General features: G+C 36.4%; 1 protein-coding gene across 1 annotated transcript in view; it reads left to right on the forward strand.

Moving 5' to 3' along the window:
• The window catches only part of LOC102854403 (craniofacial development protein 1-like), an 11,418-nt gene extending 606 nt beyond the window's left edge, over window positions 1-10,812 (forward strand). The window contains exons 2-3 of the mRNA XM_006902151.1: window positions 10,116-10,281; window positions 10,759-10,812. Of these exons, the coding sequence (XP_006902213.1) occupies window positions 10,116-10,281; window positions 10,759-10,812 (220 nt within the window). The remainder of the gene's footprint in view (window positions 1-10,115; window positions 10,282-10,758) is intronic.
• Window positions 10,813-13,868: the final 3,056 nt, after the last annotated feature.

The following is a 13,868-nucleotide window of genomic DNA, read 5'->3' on the forward strand; positions in this document are numbered from 1 at the left end:
TCACTGTCATTCTGTTTCATTGAGGGTCTTCCTCTTTCTTACTAGCCCTCCCCGTTTCCCTGCATGATGTCTTTTCCCAAGCACTGACCCCTTCTGACAACCTGAGTGAGCTCAGGTGACAGTGTGGTCTGGCGTTTTGAATCCACCAGCAGCTCCGAGGGAGAAAGATGAACAGTCACTTCCTGTGCAATTTGCAGCTTCGGAAACCCACTGGAGAACCCACTATGAGTCGACGGCAGTGAGATAGGTTATCTAAGGAAATGTATAACTTTACCAGTGGCCTTACCTAATACGAAAAACTGATAATTGTTTCTATGAGAAGTCATTAAATTTCATAATCAAAGCAAAAAAAAAAAAAAAGAAAAGAATGAAACAAGTAGTTGGATGTAAGAAAGAGTTATCATATTGGGAAGTATTGGTGTCAAGTACCCTTTTATGATTATTAAAGGTTCTGAAAGTCAGTGGGGGGAAATAGCATGTGAAAATCTATCACAAAACTGCTAAAAAGAAAATCAAGATACTTCAAAATGAAACTGTTCAAAATGCTAATCATTATGCTTCCCACCAGAAGAGAGAAATGAAGGTTATTTTTTCCACTGAGAAAGAAAGAGGAAGAGGAGAAAGGCAAGGGGAGAAAACAAAGAATATTTTGTCAGATTAAGTCAAGTGTTTGCATAAAAAATATAGTATCTTTCTAGTTTCTTATTTAAAGAAATAATAATGATGCAAATGCAAGTTAAACTTCAGATTTTATTTCTTTCCTACTGTTTCATGCAGAGATTAGTAGCCTATGGATCGTCTATTTGTACCTCCCAAGTTAAATTAAATTCATTTCCCCCTTTTTTCTAATATATTTCTAGAAATAATAGCCTATATACTCTTCACATTTGATTGGCTATTTTAAAGTTTGTACCCCTTAAAGAATATATATGTTAATACATATTAACATTATTCATTAACATATATATTAAATAATCCTTCTTTGCATTAAATGTAAGCAAAATTTAAAATAACCCAGGTGATACTATCATTAGCACTTTTCCTAATGATTATCTATATATAACAATCATCTTTTGTTTATTCTTAAATTCCTCATAGTTTTTCCCCAATATGCTGATTTTTCTTTGAGGTGCTTTAAGTGTGGTAATATTTTAGTTCTGTTTTCCTTTGCCCACTTGACAACATATCTAAATGGTTAAAAGCAATGACTCTATATGTTATCAACTCATTAACTGAAGAATGAATAAATGAGTGAGTGAACAAATGAATGAGAGAAGCACTGATTGCACTTAGGGTTGATTTTAAAAAGCCAAAAATATAAATGAAATATTTTTTCTAAAACAAAAGTAGATTATTCATTAGCATTAAACTAATGAAGTACATTAACCTAAGTATAAGTTGGGTGCTGTAAATATTTCAAATTAATTTATACAGTAAAATACAAATATGTATTCTTTTGAAAACTTTAAAATATTGCAGATAAAATTAAGGTCTCTTTGAATATGAATTCATACCAACCAACACCAAATCTTCTGATGTAAAATCTATTCTGACTCATAACAACCATCCTTCAGGTTTCTAAGGCTGTAGTCTTGATGGAGGAAGACTGTATCTTTCTTCTTTGAAGCAGCTCATGAATTCTTCAGTTATAAATGTGAATTTCCTAGTCATTGTCTTTGCCTTATATAATATGGGTAGAACTACGTAAATATGTGGTATTTATTGTCCCATCAATGGCAATGATTGGATAACTTTTTAATATCATAAACCATGTAAATATCACCTTTGAAGTGGGAACATGCAAATAAGATGTATAAACTAATGAGCAGATTCATCAGTTTTGCTATACCAAACTTAAATTGACCAGGTTCAGATGCATAAGATGGGAATCTTGGTATCATCAAGATATGTTGGGGAATGTTGGGGAGGAAGAGAGGGCCTCTGGCCAGGACAGATCCCCTATCTCTGGATACGTGCAAGCCTCCCAATTGCATTTAATATGGGGTAGAGAAAGCTCACCACCTCGGAAGACGGCTGCCGCATCTGTTGAACTGGGAGTGGTCCACACGAGGCTGACATTCTCCTAATCAATCCGCATGTCCCATGTCTGTAAGCTCACTCTATCCTATCTTCTTGTTCACTTGCTTGTATATAAGTGTGCTACAGCCCCCAATAAAGTTGAGCTGGATTGACTCTCTGAATGGCTCCCAGAGTGGTGTGTATCTGTTGTGCTTATCCCCATCAGGGTGATGCTATTTGTTGCCAGTGAATGGACAGCTACAAAGAAAGAAGAAGCAGAGAGTGGACATTTTGGTCAAAGATTCCTTAACAAGACAAACTGGTGCAGCATCATCACTATCAGTCTTCATCCAAATTTAAGAGTCCTCCTCCAGCTCATAGGGTAACTGGGTAATTGGATATAGATTCGATAGCAGTGATCTATCTATCATCTATCTATCTATCTATCTATCTATCTATCTATCTATCTATCTATCTATCTATCTATCTATCTATCTCTTATTCTTTCTTCTACCAAAAATAAGCTTATTCACAATTTTATGTGCTTCAGAAGGTTAGATTCTCTTTCCCTAATATAAAGCTCCTATTTGTATAGTCATCATCTGTGCTTGTTAAAGAAAGTATCTACAATGAATAAGTCACTGAATGTAAAATTCAATCTCCTGCCTCATTTATGTCCCCAAGTTCATATTTCCAATTACCATTCTTTTTGCTTTGTTTCCAACTTTTGCATTCTAGTTATCAGTCATTAATAGTGCATCTTGACTGCATGCATGTTTAGTCAATTTTGGACTGCAAACTTTGATAAAATTCCTCAATTTCCATATCATTGGACTTAACTGTTGATATGTATATCTGAATAACAGTAATAGTAACAGACATTTCTTGTATTACATGTGGATGTCATCCTATAACTCACAGCATTGTACTTTATGATACATCTTGCAACATTATTTTAATTAAGAACACAATACCATTCCCCTTCAAGTTTTCATACCTAGCAGTGTATCATAAGATTTTCCAATTCTAAGTGGCCAATTACAGTCCATTTCAGCTCATAAATATCTAGAATGTCTCTTTTTATTTGTTCCACTTAATTTTTTTTACAACTTCCAATTTTGCAATTATTAATGCCTGTCTGCAACTGTTCTTATTTTCTAGTAGCTTTCCATCTGGCTCTACCTCTAATATTATAGCTGTGTTCCTCTATTAGTCATAAGGTTTTCCAAAGCCCTGTTTTATAAATGGGTGACCAGTCCTTCTTCCTAGTTTGTCTTAATCTGGGAGCTCTGCTGAAACCTGTTCACCATGGGTGATCCTACTGGCACTTGAAACATCAATGGCATGGTTAGTTTTCAGTATCACAGCAACTCATAAGTTACCCTAGTACAGCAAACTGATCAACAAATCCTGTACTAAATGCTTTTGGTCGAAGTGCATCCAAAACCCACTAGAATTATTCATTAGCAGAAAACTTCCAGAAGTTAAAGGTGATTTAGAGAGGCCATGGCACCAGGAGCATCGTTGTTGATGTCAGATGGATCCCGGATGAAAGCAGAGAATACCAGAAGAATGTCCTCATGTGTTTTAGTGACTATGCAAAGGTATTTGACATAAAAACCATAGCTAATGTTGAGAAGAATGGGAATTCTAGACCACTTAATTATATTTATACAAAATTTATACCTAGATCATGAAGCTGTTGCATGAACAGAACAAGGGAGTATTGCACGGTTTAAAATCAAGAAAGTGAATTGGCACTGTATCTTTTCTCCATATCTATTCAATCTGTATGCTGAGAAGTAAAACTTTATGAAGAAGAATGTGGCATCAGGTATGGAAGAAGACTCATCAACAATTTGTGTTATGCAAATGACAAAATTTTGCTTGCTGAAAATGAGGAGGAATTAAGATGCTTGCTGCAGAAGATCAAGAATTACAGCCTTCCATACGAATTACATGTCAAGAACAAGAAAACAGTAATTCCCACCACTGGGCCAATAACAACATCATGATAGAAGGAGATTGAAGATTGAAATTGTCAAAGACTTTATCTTACTTGGATCCACAATCAATGTCCTTGGTATCATCAATCAGGAGATTAGTAGATGTACAACATTGACAAAGTTTACTGTCAGGGACCTCTCCAAAGTCCTGAAGAACAATGATGCCATTTAAAAGACTAAGATGTACCTGTTCAAGCCAGGGTTCTTCTAATTGCCTGATATGCATCTGAAAGTTGGAAAATGAATAAGGATGATAGAAAAAGAATTGATGTCTTTGAAGGTGGTGTTGGAGAAGAGTACTGGATATTCCATGGACTCTCTGAAGAACAAAGAGATATGTCTGGGAGAAGATACAACCAGAGTGCTCCTTGGAGGCAACATTGGTGAAGATTTGTCTCACATATTTTTGGACATGTTTTTGGAGAGGAACATCAGGCTTGGAAAGGTAGAAGATAAATGAAGAAGATTTTCAGTAACATGGATTGCTAGAGTAACTGTGTCAATGTGCTCAATCAAGTGTGTCAGCGATGATAAGAATGGTGCAGGATAAGACAGGGTTCAGATCTGTTGTTCATAGGTTCACCATGAGTCACACATGACAACACCAAACAGAAACAAATATAAGGATATGTATGATGCAAATTCTAACAAAATAGCTGATAAGGATAAATAAAACTTTTATCTTTATAACTGATAAGTAATTTAGAGTTTGTAGGCAATGGATTACAAAACTTATTTTAAATGAATAAAAAAAAATTCATCAGAGACAAGGAAATCCATAAATACCAGGAGCATAAAGGAAGCGGAAAAGCATGTGAGTGAAACTTGACACTGTTCTGTGAGGTACTTTCCCTCTGAATATTTTTAAGTACTTAAGTTATGTTTTTAACATGTGGTAGGAACAAGCCCTTGGGTCTATGACTCAGCATTGAGTCTCGGGTCACTGAGAGACCTGAACAGAGCTGAGACATTCAGATGCTTTTTCACTTGCTGATGATTTCAATTTTTTATGTTGTCTGTATCAGAAAGAGATGATAATGCCAAGCTATCTTTGCTAATACTCTATGTGAAGCAAGTGATGGAGACCATGATTTATTAAATTTGACAACACATGCTATATTGTTCTTGAGACAATGATTACCCTTGGGGCTTCTGACACTCTAAAGAAAAAATTATCCCCCAAAGCTAGTCTTTGAAAAGGAGGGGTGGAGAAAGCTTTAATCACAGAAGCTGAGGACTAAACACAGACAGCACACAGAGAAACAAATTACCACAATAGATTAAGTGGGCAAAAAGAAAGTTTGAGGCTTAAGATGTTAAAAGAGTATAAATATACATCACTGTAGAGGATTTTGCAATGCAGTGAAATACAAGCATGGTTGCACTGACAGGACTTAAACTTAAGGTCTACAGGAAGAAAGAGATCAGATAGACCAGGTAGGAGGAAAGAAGCATGATAATGAGACTAAGGAGGACATGGCTCTGGTATCCCATGGAGTGCCAAGAGAACAAACAAGCTTGTCTTGGAGAAGGTGAAACCAGAGTACTCCATGGAGGCAAAGATGGTGAAATTTCATCTCTTATTCTTTAGGCATTTTGCTAGGAGTGGCTAGTCCTTGCAGAAAGACATCACGCTTGGAAAAGTGGAGGATCCACACAAAAGACATAAAGACCCTTGATGAGATGGATGGACGTACCGAGCTTGACTCTCGCTCGCAAATGCACTGTTGTCAAATTGGAACCAATAGTGAGTTTTTGGAGGCTGTAAACCACACAGAAGCAAATTGCCCATCTGTGTCTGGTGGAGCTGCTAGTGGACACCATTTCATGTGGATGACACCATCAGACCTCACTGGCTTGTTGCAAATGCTTAATATACTGCCAAAAAAAAAGATTGTTAAGGTAGTGGTTATGATAGTATAAAAGCTCTCCTTTACTGCATATTTTAATGAAAACTTTGAAAACTGTAAGCCAGCAACTGTTTTAGACTAAATGGAACTCCCATATTAATAATATTTCTAAATCTGCTTTGCCAAATTCTTCTTTAATTCAATATAATTTATTATGCACTTAACTATTTGCTAGATGCAGTTCCAGGTGGCAAAGATAAAACAGTGGGGAAGAAGTAAAGTAATTAAGATCAAACAAAAATGTCTTCTAAGATTGTCCACCATGCCTCCCAACCCCCACCCAGTGTCTTTACTATTCGGCTTTGAAAACCATTATTCCATTAATTCTCTCAATTTGGGTAAATTGCACAGCAGTATCTATGTATAATAATCTAATTTTGGATGTGTAAACATTGAAATAAGAAGAAATATACTTAATTATGAATATGTTGCAAAACCAAAGCAAAATTTTCTTGGAGAAAGTGCACTTAGAGTGCTCATTTGAAGCAAGAATGACAAAGCTTTGTCTCACATATTTTGTGTATGTTGTTAGGAAAGGCTACTCCTTAGAAAGGGACGTCATACTTGGAAAGGTGGAGGGTCAGGGAAATAGAGAAATACCCCCAAAGAGATGAATTGACACAGTGACTCCAGCAATGGGTTCAAGTGTGCCAGAGAAGATGAGAGTAGGGCAGAACAGAGCAGGATTCGGATCTGTTGTTCTTAGGGTTGCTATGTGTAGTACTTGACTCAGCGGCACCTGAGAGCAATGAAAATATCATGATAATCAGAGGCTTCTTATTATGTGTCTGAAAGATGTCTTACTGATTATGAGCAACATGGTTTGTTTCTTCTCTGCAGCTTACTGTATTGATGCCCCTCTTTCTCTGACTCACTTTTTTTCTAACTTGGCTATCTCAAGCACTGACCCTCCTAATTAGGCCTTGGGATGTAATTTAAGTTTTTACTCAGTTTCTATTGCTTTAGTTAAACTTAAGCATTCACTTTAAGACACAGCTAGTTCTACAAATGTAATGCAAAACACTATCATAATAATGAAAAGTCTTTCTGTAAAATTTTTCTTGAGTATAATTTGCATTAGAGTCTAAAACTAGAGGCACTTAGTGAATATGTGAATTATGGTGTTTTAAAGGCATATTTTTAATTCTATTTTAAAGTCTTGACATGAGTGTAGAGCCTATGTTTGAGTTTTTAAAACTGCCTTTTAAATATTAGTCCCTTTAATGTGACTTGATGTTGACTTAAGTCATATACCAGAAGGGTGGTATTTCTTTTCTTTAAGATCTGTCCTGTGCAGATTTCTAATCTATTCTCAGAAACCTTTGTCATGCTAGACAAACAGATGTGTGGAAAGGGTCTTGAGATACAATAATTTTTCATTCTGGGACAAGGAATATTCTCCTGGTCTGGATCATCTCTTTGCCTCAATAATCTTCACTTGCTTTTATTTAAACAGAAGTTGCTCTATTGCACATTCTTCAATAATGATTCAAAACAGGAAATTAAAGCTGCTAACTAGAGATCTTCGAACGGTGGTATCACTAAGGGGGTTCCAGTGATATCAGTTGTCAGGTATCATTTATAGATGCCAAAATGACTCCCTGCTCTGGTGGCCTAGTGGTAAGAAGCTGTGCTGCAGTCCTGAAGGCATGCAGTTTCAATCCACCAGCTGCTCCATGAGAGAAGGATGGCCAATCTTCAGCTATGGGTCAGTTCTGACTTGCCATTAACAACAATATTCCAGTAGTAATGCATTATTGTTATTGTTACTATGTGCCATCAAGTTAGAACTGACTCAAAGTTGATGCATCAGTGGGTTTCAGAAGCTTTAAATCACATGAGAGGAGATTGCTCATCTTTTCTTCTGCTGTTGGTGGATTTGAACCATCCACTTTTGGGTTGGCAGTGCAACTCCTTACTCATTAGGTCATTGGAGTTCCCCTATTATTGTATTATCTGGGAGTTCTTGTGGCCAAATGTATTATTAAGAAAAAATATTGTTATTTATAACAAAAATATTTTATTTGCATAGTTTACAAATACCAAAATAAGAACAAGGTTAAAACTCCATGCCAATTTACTTTTCTGATTTTCTAATACTCTGAGTTGTCATTATTACCCAGTCAGTCTGCAGGCTAAGTTATGCCTGATCCAGGCCATAATCTTTGCAATTACTTGCTATGTATCAGAAAGCTGGACAATGACTAGGGATGATATGATAGAATCAAAATTGATGCCTTTGAGCTGTAGTGCTGGAGAAGAATATTGAATATACCATGGACTGCTAGGAGAACAAACAGGTTCATCCTAGAGAGATTGAGACTAGGCTGCTCCTTGGAGGCAAGGATTCTGAAACTTCGTTTGTCATACTTTGGACATGTTGCAAAGCAGGACCAGCCTTTGGAGGGGTACGTTATGCTTGGGAGGATGGAGGGACAGAACAAGAGAGGAAGACCCTCAATGAGATGGATTGATTCAGTGACTGGGATTATGGTGGCAGGTGTGTCAGAGACACTAAGATTGGCACAGGATACAGCAAGACTTAGGGCTTTTCTACATAGGGTCACTATGAGTCACAGGCGACTCAATGGCATATAAGAACAACAACAATGATACTTTGCATCATATGACTTCATTTACGAGTCTGTGCTATTTTCATTCTGGCTCTTGTGATCATCAGATGAGGTCCATAAATATAGTCACTGCTTGTATTTTTTTTTTTTATTTTATACTGATTTCTTTACAAAGTTAGAACACATTGTTTTTCACAAAAGATCCTTCCCATTTCCTACACCCCTCCCACACACAGAATTGTGCAACCCTATGATTAACACCCTACCCCTTACCCATCCTCACCCCTCTATTTCCATTCCCCCGACCCCTTGGATCTTCACACTCATTCTACAGTAATGGTTTTATACAGTATTTGTCCTTGTGTGACGTAGGTCACTCAGCATAATGCTCTCCAGTTCCTCCCAAGTTAGGCAGTAATTTACAAAATCATTGCTCCTGCATGCTGCATAGTATCCCATTTTATGAATGTACCACAACTTCTTAATCCCTTCATTTATGGTTGGACAGCTGGGCTGTTTCCATGTTCTTGTAATGGTGAATAATGCTGCTGTGAACATTATTGTACAAGTTCACCTTTGAGCCTCAGTTCTCATTTTCTTGGGGTATATTCCAAGCAATGGAATAGCTGGGTCATATGAAATTTCTATGTTCAGCTTTTTGAGGATGCATCAAACTGTCTTCTATACTGGTTGTACCATTGTACAATCTCACCAACAATGTAAAAGAGTTCCTATCTCACCACATTTATTACTTGCTGTTCTGTTAAACTTTGCCACTGCTACTAGAGGGAGATGGTATCTCCTTGTGGTTTTGATTATAAGATCAGAGAAACTTCTCTAGTAACAAACTATAGAAATGATCTCTGAAAGTATAGTCTTATGTATTTTTAAAAGAAGGTATTTGCAATGAATCTCCAGCCTCAATTCTGTCACCAAGTCTGTAATTTCTGACAACTAGTCCTTCTTTTTTCTGACATTTGCATTCGCCACTACTTTTTTATTGTTTAATGTATGTTTAATAGATAGCAAACGTAAAATCAGCACAAAAGACAGACAACATCAAAAACATGTCCTTGATATTAGGAAACTCAGAAAAGTATAGTGAATATAAGAATCTACTATATGATAAAAATGCTGCAAACACTATTTAGTTATCATCAATAAGAAATTTGTTTGTTAAAAAAAAAAAACCAAAACCAAACCACAAATGCTGGCATTGTCCAGAAAAGTTTAACAGGTTTATTTATAATCGCTATAAATTTGAACTGCTGAAACTTGTTCACAGAAATTTTTTTTTCTGACTTACAGAAATTTTTATGTCCCCACATTAATATTAGAAATTCATACACAAATGAAAATGGAAAAACCTGTCAGTCCCTGATTTCTGCCTCCTATGTTTCCATTCACAATCATATACTTAGGTACCTTTTGACCTCATGGGGGAAAAAAATTATCTGATGTTCAAGAACTATCAATAACAGAAAGATTTTTTTTTTAAAAGAATGAAACATTTCCCATCATAGTGGATTCTTTAGCATGTTATCCACGTATGCCGACTGCTAGTTGGGTGTCTTTTGGCATAATTGTTACATGTTTGGCATGGATAGGTCACAGGTTGGTGTCTTCAAAAAGGCCAATCAGATAGGCCTCACCTTCCTCCCGAAATGCATCAGTATATGTGGTCTGAAAGCCCAGATCCCTTTTGAAGTCCTGAGGAATTTTCCACAGCAGACGCTGGAAGGGAATTTTTCAAATCAGTTCAGTGGACTTTGGGTAATGTCTAATTTCACGGAATGTCACTGTACCAGGCCTGTAAAAATGTGGTTTTTTTCACCCCTCTGGTAGAGGGCGCACTCTGGTGTACAGCTTTTGTCGCCGGCTCCTTCCTGGGTACTTTCCCATGGGTTGATTTGCACCAGTCTGTTTTGTATGAGCCATGGTATAAAGATCTCTTCACTTACCCCCTCTTCATCTGCTGGGGCTCCATGGCACTGGCTTCAGAGAGCAATCAGTGGCAAACATCTGAGTCATCTTTTTTTCCCTTTTTTTTCTGTTTGTCATAACATTTAATACTACGTTCTGTAATGTTATTGAATAAGAATAAAGTTTAATGCAAGTAAAAAGCAGATAATTTTGAGTTCTGCATGTTAGATATCTTTTTCTAGTTTTTTGTTTTAATTTCTTGTTTTTTACAAAATTTTTGATACTGGTTTACTTATAAAGTTCATATACATTGTTTTTCCACACCAGATCGTTATCCTTTATTTTACCACCACCCCCTACTGCATTCATCAAATTGTGTGACCCTATGATTACCTCCCCCCATTCTTATCCCTCTGCTCCCCACTCACCACACTTTGGATCCTTATACACATTCTACAATAATGGCCTAACACAATATTTGTCCTTAAGACTCTTAAGGACAAATACTATGTTAGATTCATTTAGCATAATGCTCTCCAGTCCCTCCTTAGGTAGTAATTTACAAAAGCATTACTCCTACTTGCTGCATAGTATTCCACTGTGTGAAATATATTTGGGCTGTTTCCATGTTCTTGCAATGATGAATAACATTGCTATGAACATTGGTGTAAGAGTCTCTGCTTGTGCCTTGGTTCTTATTTTCTCGGGGTATATTCCAAGGAGTGGAAATGCTGGGTCATATGGAAGTTCTATGGTCAGCTTTCTGAGGAAACATCAAAGTGCCTTCCACGGTTGTTGTACCACTTTACAAACTTACCCACAAGTTGTTAGAGTTCCTATCTCTCCACATCCTCTCCAACATTTATTACTTGCTGCCCTGCTAAACTTTATGACTGCTACTGGAGTAAAATGATATCTCATTGTGAGTTTGATTAGCATCTCTCTTATTGCCAGTGATTTTGAGAATTTCTTTATCTGTTGGCCATCCGAATATCTTCTGTGAAAAGTCTTTCCATGTCTTTTGCCTTTTTTTTGTAATTGGCTTTTTAGTCTTTTTCTTTTGGAGACCCAGAAGTATTCTGTAAGCTTTTGTTATGGCACTTGGTGCATTTAGCCCATTCACATTAAATGTGATTATTGACAGGCCAGGTTTTATTTTTGTCATTTTGCTGTATTTCTTTTTTTTTCAGAAACTTTTGTTGTTTTATTTACAATGCCAATTTCTCAAAGATTGCTAACTAAACTAGACAGAAATTGCTTTACAAAAAAGAGGGGAAGTATTTCTTTTTTTGTTATTTTCTGGTTACTATAGTCCATCCACTTTCCTTTGATGTCTCTGTGAGAAGGTCTTCCCTTAAAAGTTCTTGTAAAGTTCTACTACAATGTTTTCAGTATAAAATAAAATAATTTTTTTTAAAAAAATTCTTGTAGATTTGGTCTTGTTTTCACAAATTCCTTATTTTTTTTTTCTTGTCTGCACAGTATGTGATTTCTCCCTCGTATTTGATAGGGAGCTTTGCTGGGTATAGCATCCTTGGTTGTCAATCATTTTTTTCAACTTTCTGCATATTCCATCCCATTGCCTACTTGCTCACATGGTTTCTGTTGAAAAATTAGAACTTAATCAAGTTGATTTTTCTTTGTAGGTGACTCTTTGTTTATCTCATGCTGCTTTCAGTATTCTATCCTTATCTATTATATTGGAGAATTTGACTATGAAATGTCTTTATGTTTTCCTTTTTTAGTCTAGTCTACTTAGTGTTTGTTGAGCTTCCTGAATGTTGATTTCCTCATTTTTCATAATGCCTGGAAAGTTTTCTTCTAGTATCTCTTTAACAATTTTTCTCAGTTATTTCCCTATCCCTCATAATTCTGGAAGTCCAATCATACTTACACTATTTCTTTTGATGTCATCTCACATGAATCTAATGTTTTCTTCCTTTTCTTTATGTCTCATCCTCAGTTTTTCTTCTAGTATGTTTCCATTGAGGTTCTTATCTTCCAGCTCACTAACTCTCTGCTCCATCTCTTCTGTTCTACTTTTTTGTCCTCAAGTGTGTCGGACATTCTGACATTTCAGTCTTAATATTCTGTATTGCATTTTCATGCATTTCTGTTATTTCTAGTACTGCTTGGCAGTAGTCTTTCTATCTTGTGATGATTTTTAAAAAATTCTTGTACATTCTTCTAAGTGGTATAGCACTGGTCTGTCCATTTGCTGTACAAAGGTAATTCATGGTTGGTGTGATGCTAAACATTGTGACACTGATGTGTCAAATTCAATAATGGTTACTCATGGTGGACAGTGTTTGGTGGAGCTCCCCCATTAAAACTAACTTGGAAGCAGAAGTGACATCCACTTCCAAAATAGCTTGCCTCTAGAAACTCTTTGAAACTTGGAGAAACGATGAAAGTTATATAAGTGTTCAGGTCTTTCATTCATAGGGTCACTCTGAGTCATCTACAATTCAATGGTACTTAACAATAACCGGAACACTTTTTTTATCTATAGTTTCAATTCTTTCTTCCTTTTTTGGTATTTTATTCCATATATGTGCAAGGTTCTCCTTATTAATATATTTCTTCTGGTTTCATGTCTGGAGTGTTTGCTTTTTTAGTGGTTTCCATTATTTTTTCCAGAATTTGCACTTTGTTTAGTAACTATTGAAATAACTCTTCATCATTATATTTTTTCCTTGTTCTCTAGGTCATTCCCTTTATTTGTGGCTTGCATTGTTTCTTTAATTATTTGTACTTTCATTCATAGCTGTTCGAATGTCTCTCCATATTAACATATCATCTGCCTTCTTGAGTGGAGGATGTCCATGAGGTCTGTAATATTCTCTGCTTTTTTTGGAGAACACTTAATTTTTTTTTAATTTCAGTGTGTGAAGCTGCTGCCTGCTCTCTGTGCATTATCTGAAGTTTTTCTTGATAAATGTTAAGTCATTTCTATTGTGTCCTCAAAAGTTGTTTGTGATTCCTGCCTTTATAGTGTTACTGATTAGTTAGTAAGTTAAAATGTTACTCTAATGTGAGTTCTTTCTGGGAAAATTTGCCTTTCCTAAAGTCTTGAGGTACTCTCTGTTTTGCACTGTAGTCTCGTAGGAATCTTGCACTGATGTAGTCTGCTGACACCAACTCTATAGACCTCCTTCATGTACGAAGTGGCTGAGTCTGTGAGACCAGGTGCTCTGCTCAAGCAGTTTCTCATGCACTTTTTTCTCCTGAAGCTTAATATCTTCCTTTTTCTCTGGAGTGGCAGGAGATTAGAGATCAGGGCTTTTAGTTCAAGCACCTTCTGTGCAGGGGGTCTCAAGTCAGCCTGCTGTCTCACAGACGTTGTTGTTGTTGTTATGTGCCGTCGAGTCGTTTCCGACTCATAGCGACCCTATGCACAACAGCCCTAAACCCTGCTCTATCCTGCACCAACCGCA

This window comes from Elephantulus edwardii, unplaced genomic scaffold (assembly GCF_000299155.1).
Source record: "Elephantulus edwardii isolate Elephantulus edwardi_28Jun2011 unplaced genomic scaffold, EleEdw1.0 scaffold00373, whole genome shotgun sequence".
Lineage (NCBI taxonomy): Eukaryota > Metazoa > Chordata > Mammalia > Macroscelidea > Macroscelididae > Elephantulus > Elephantulus edwardii.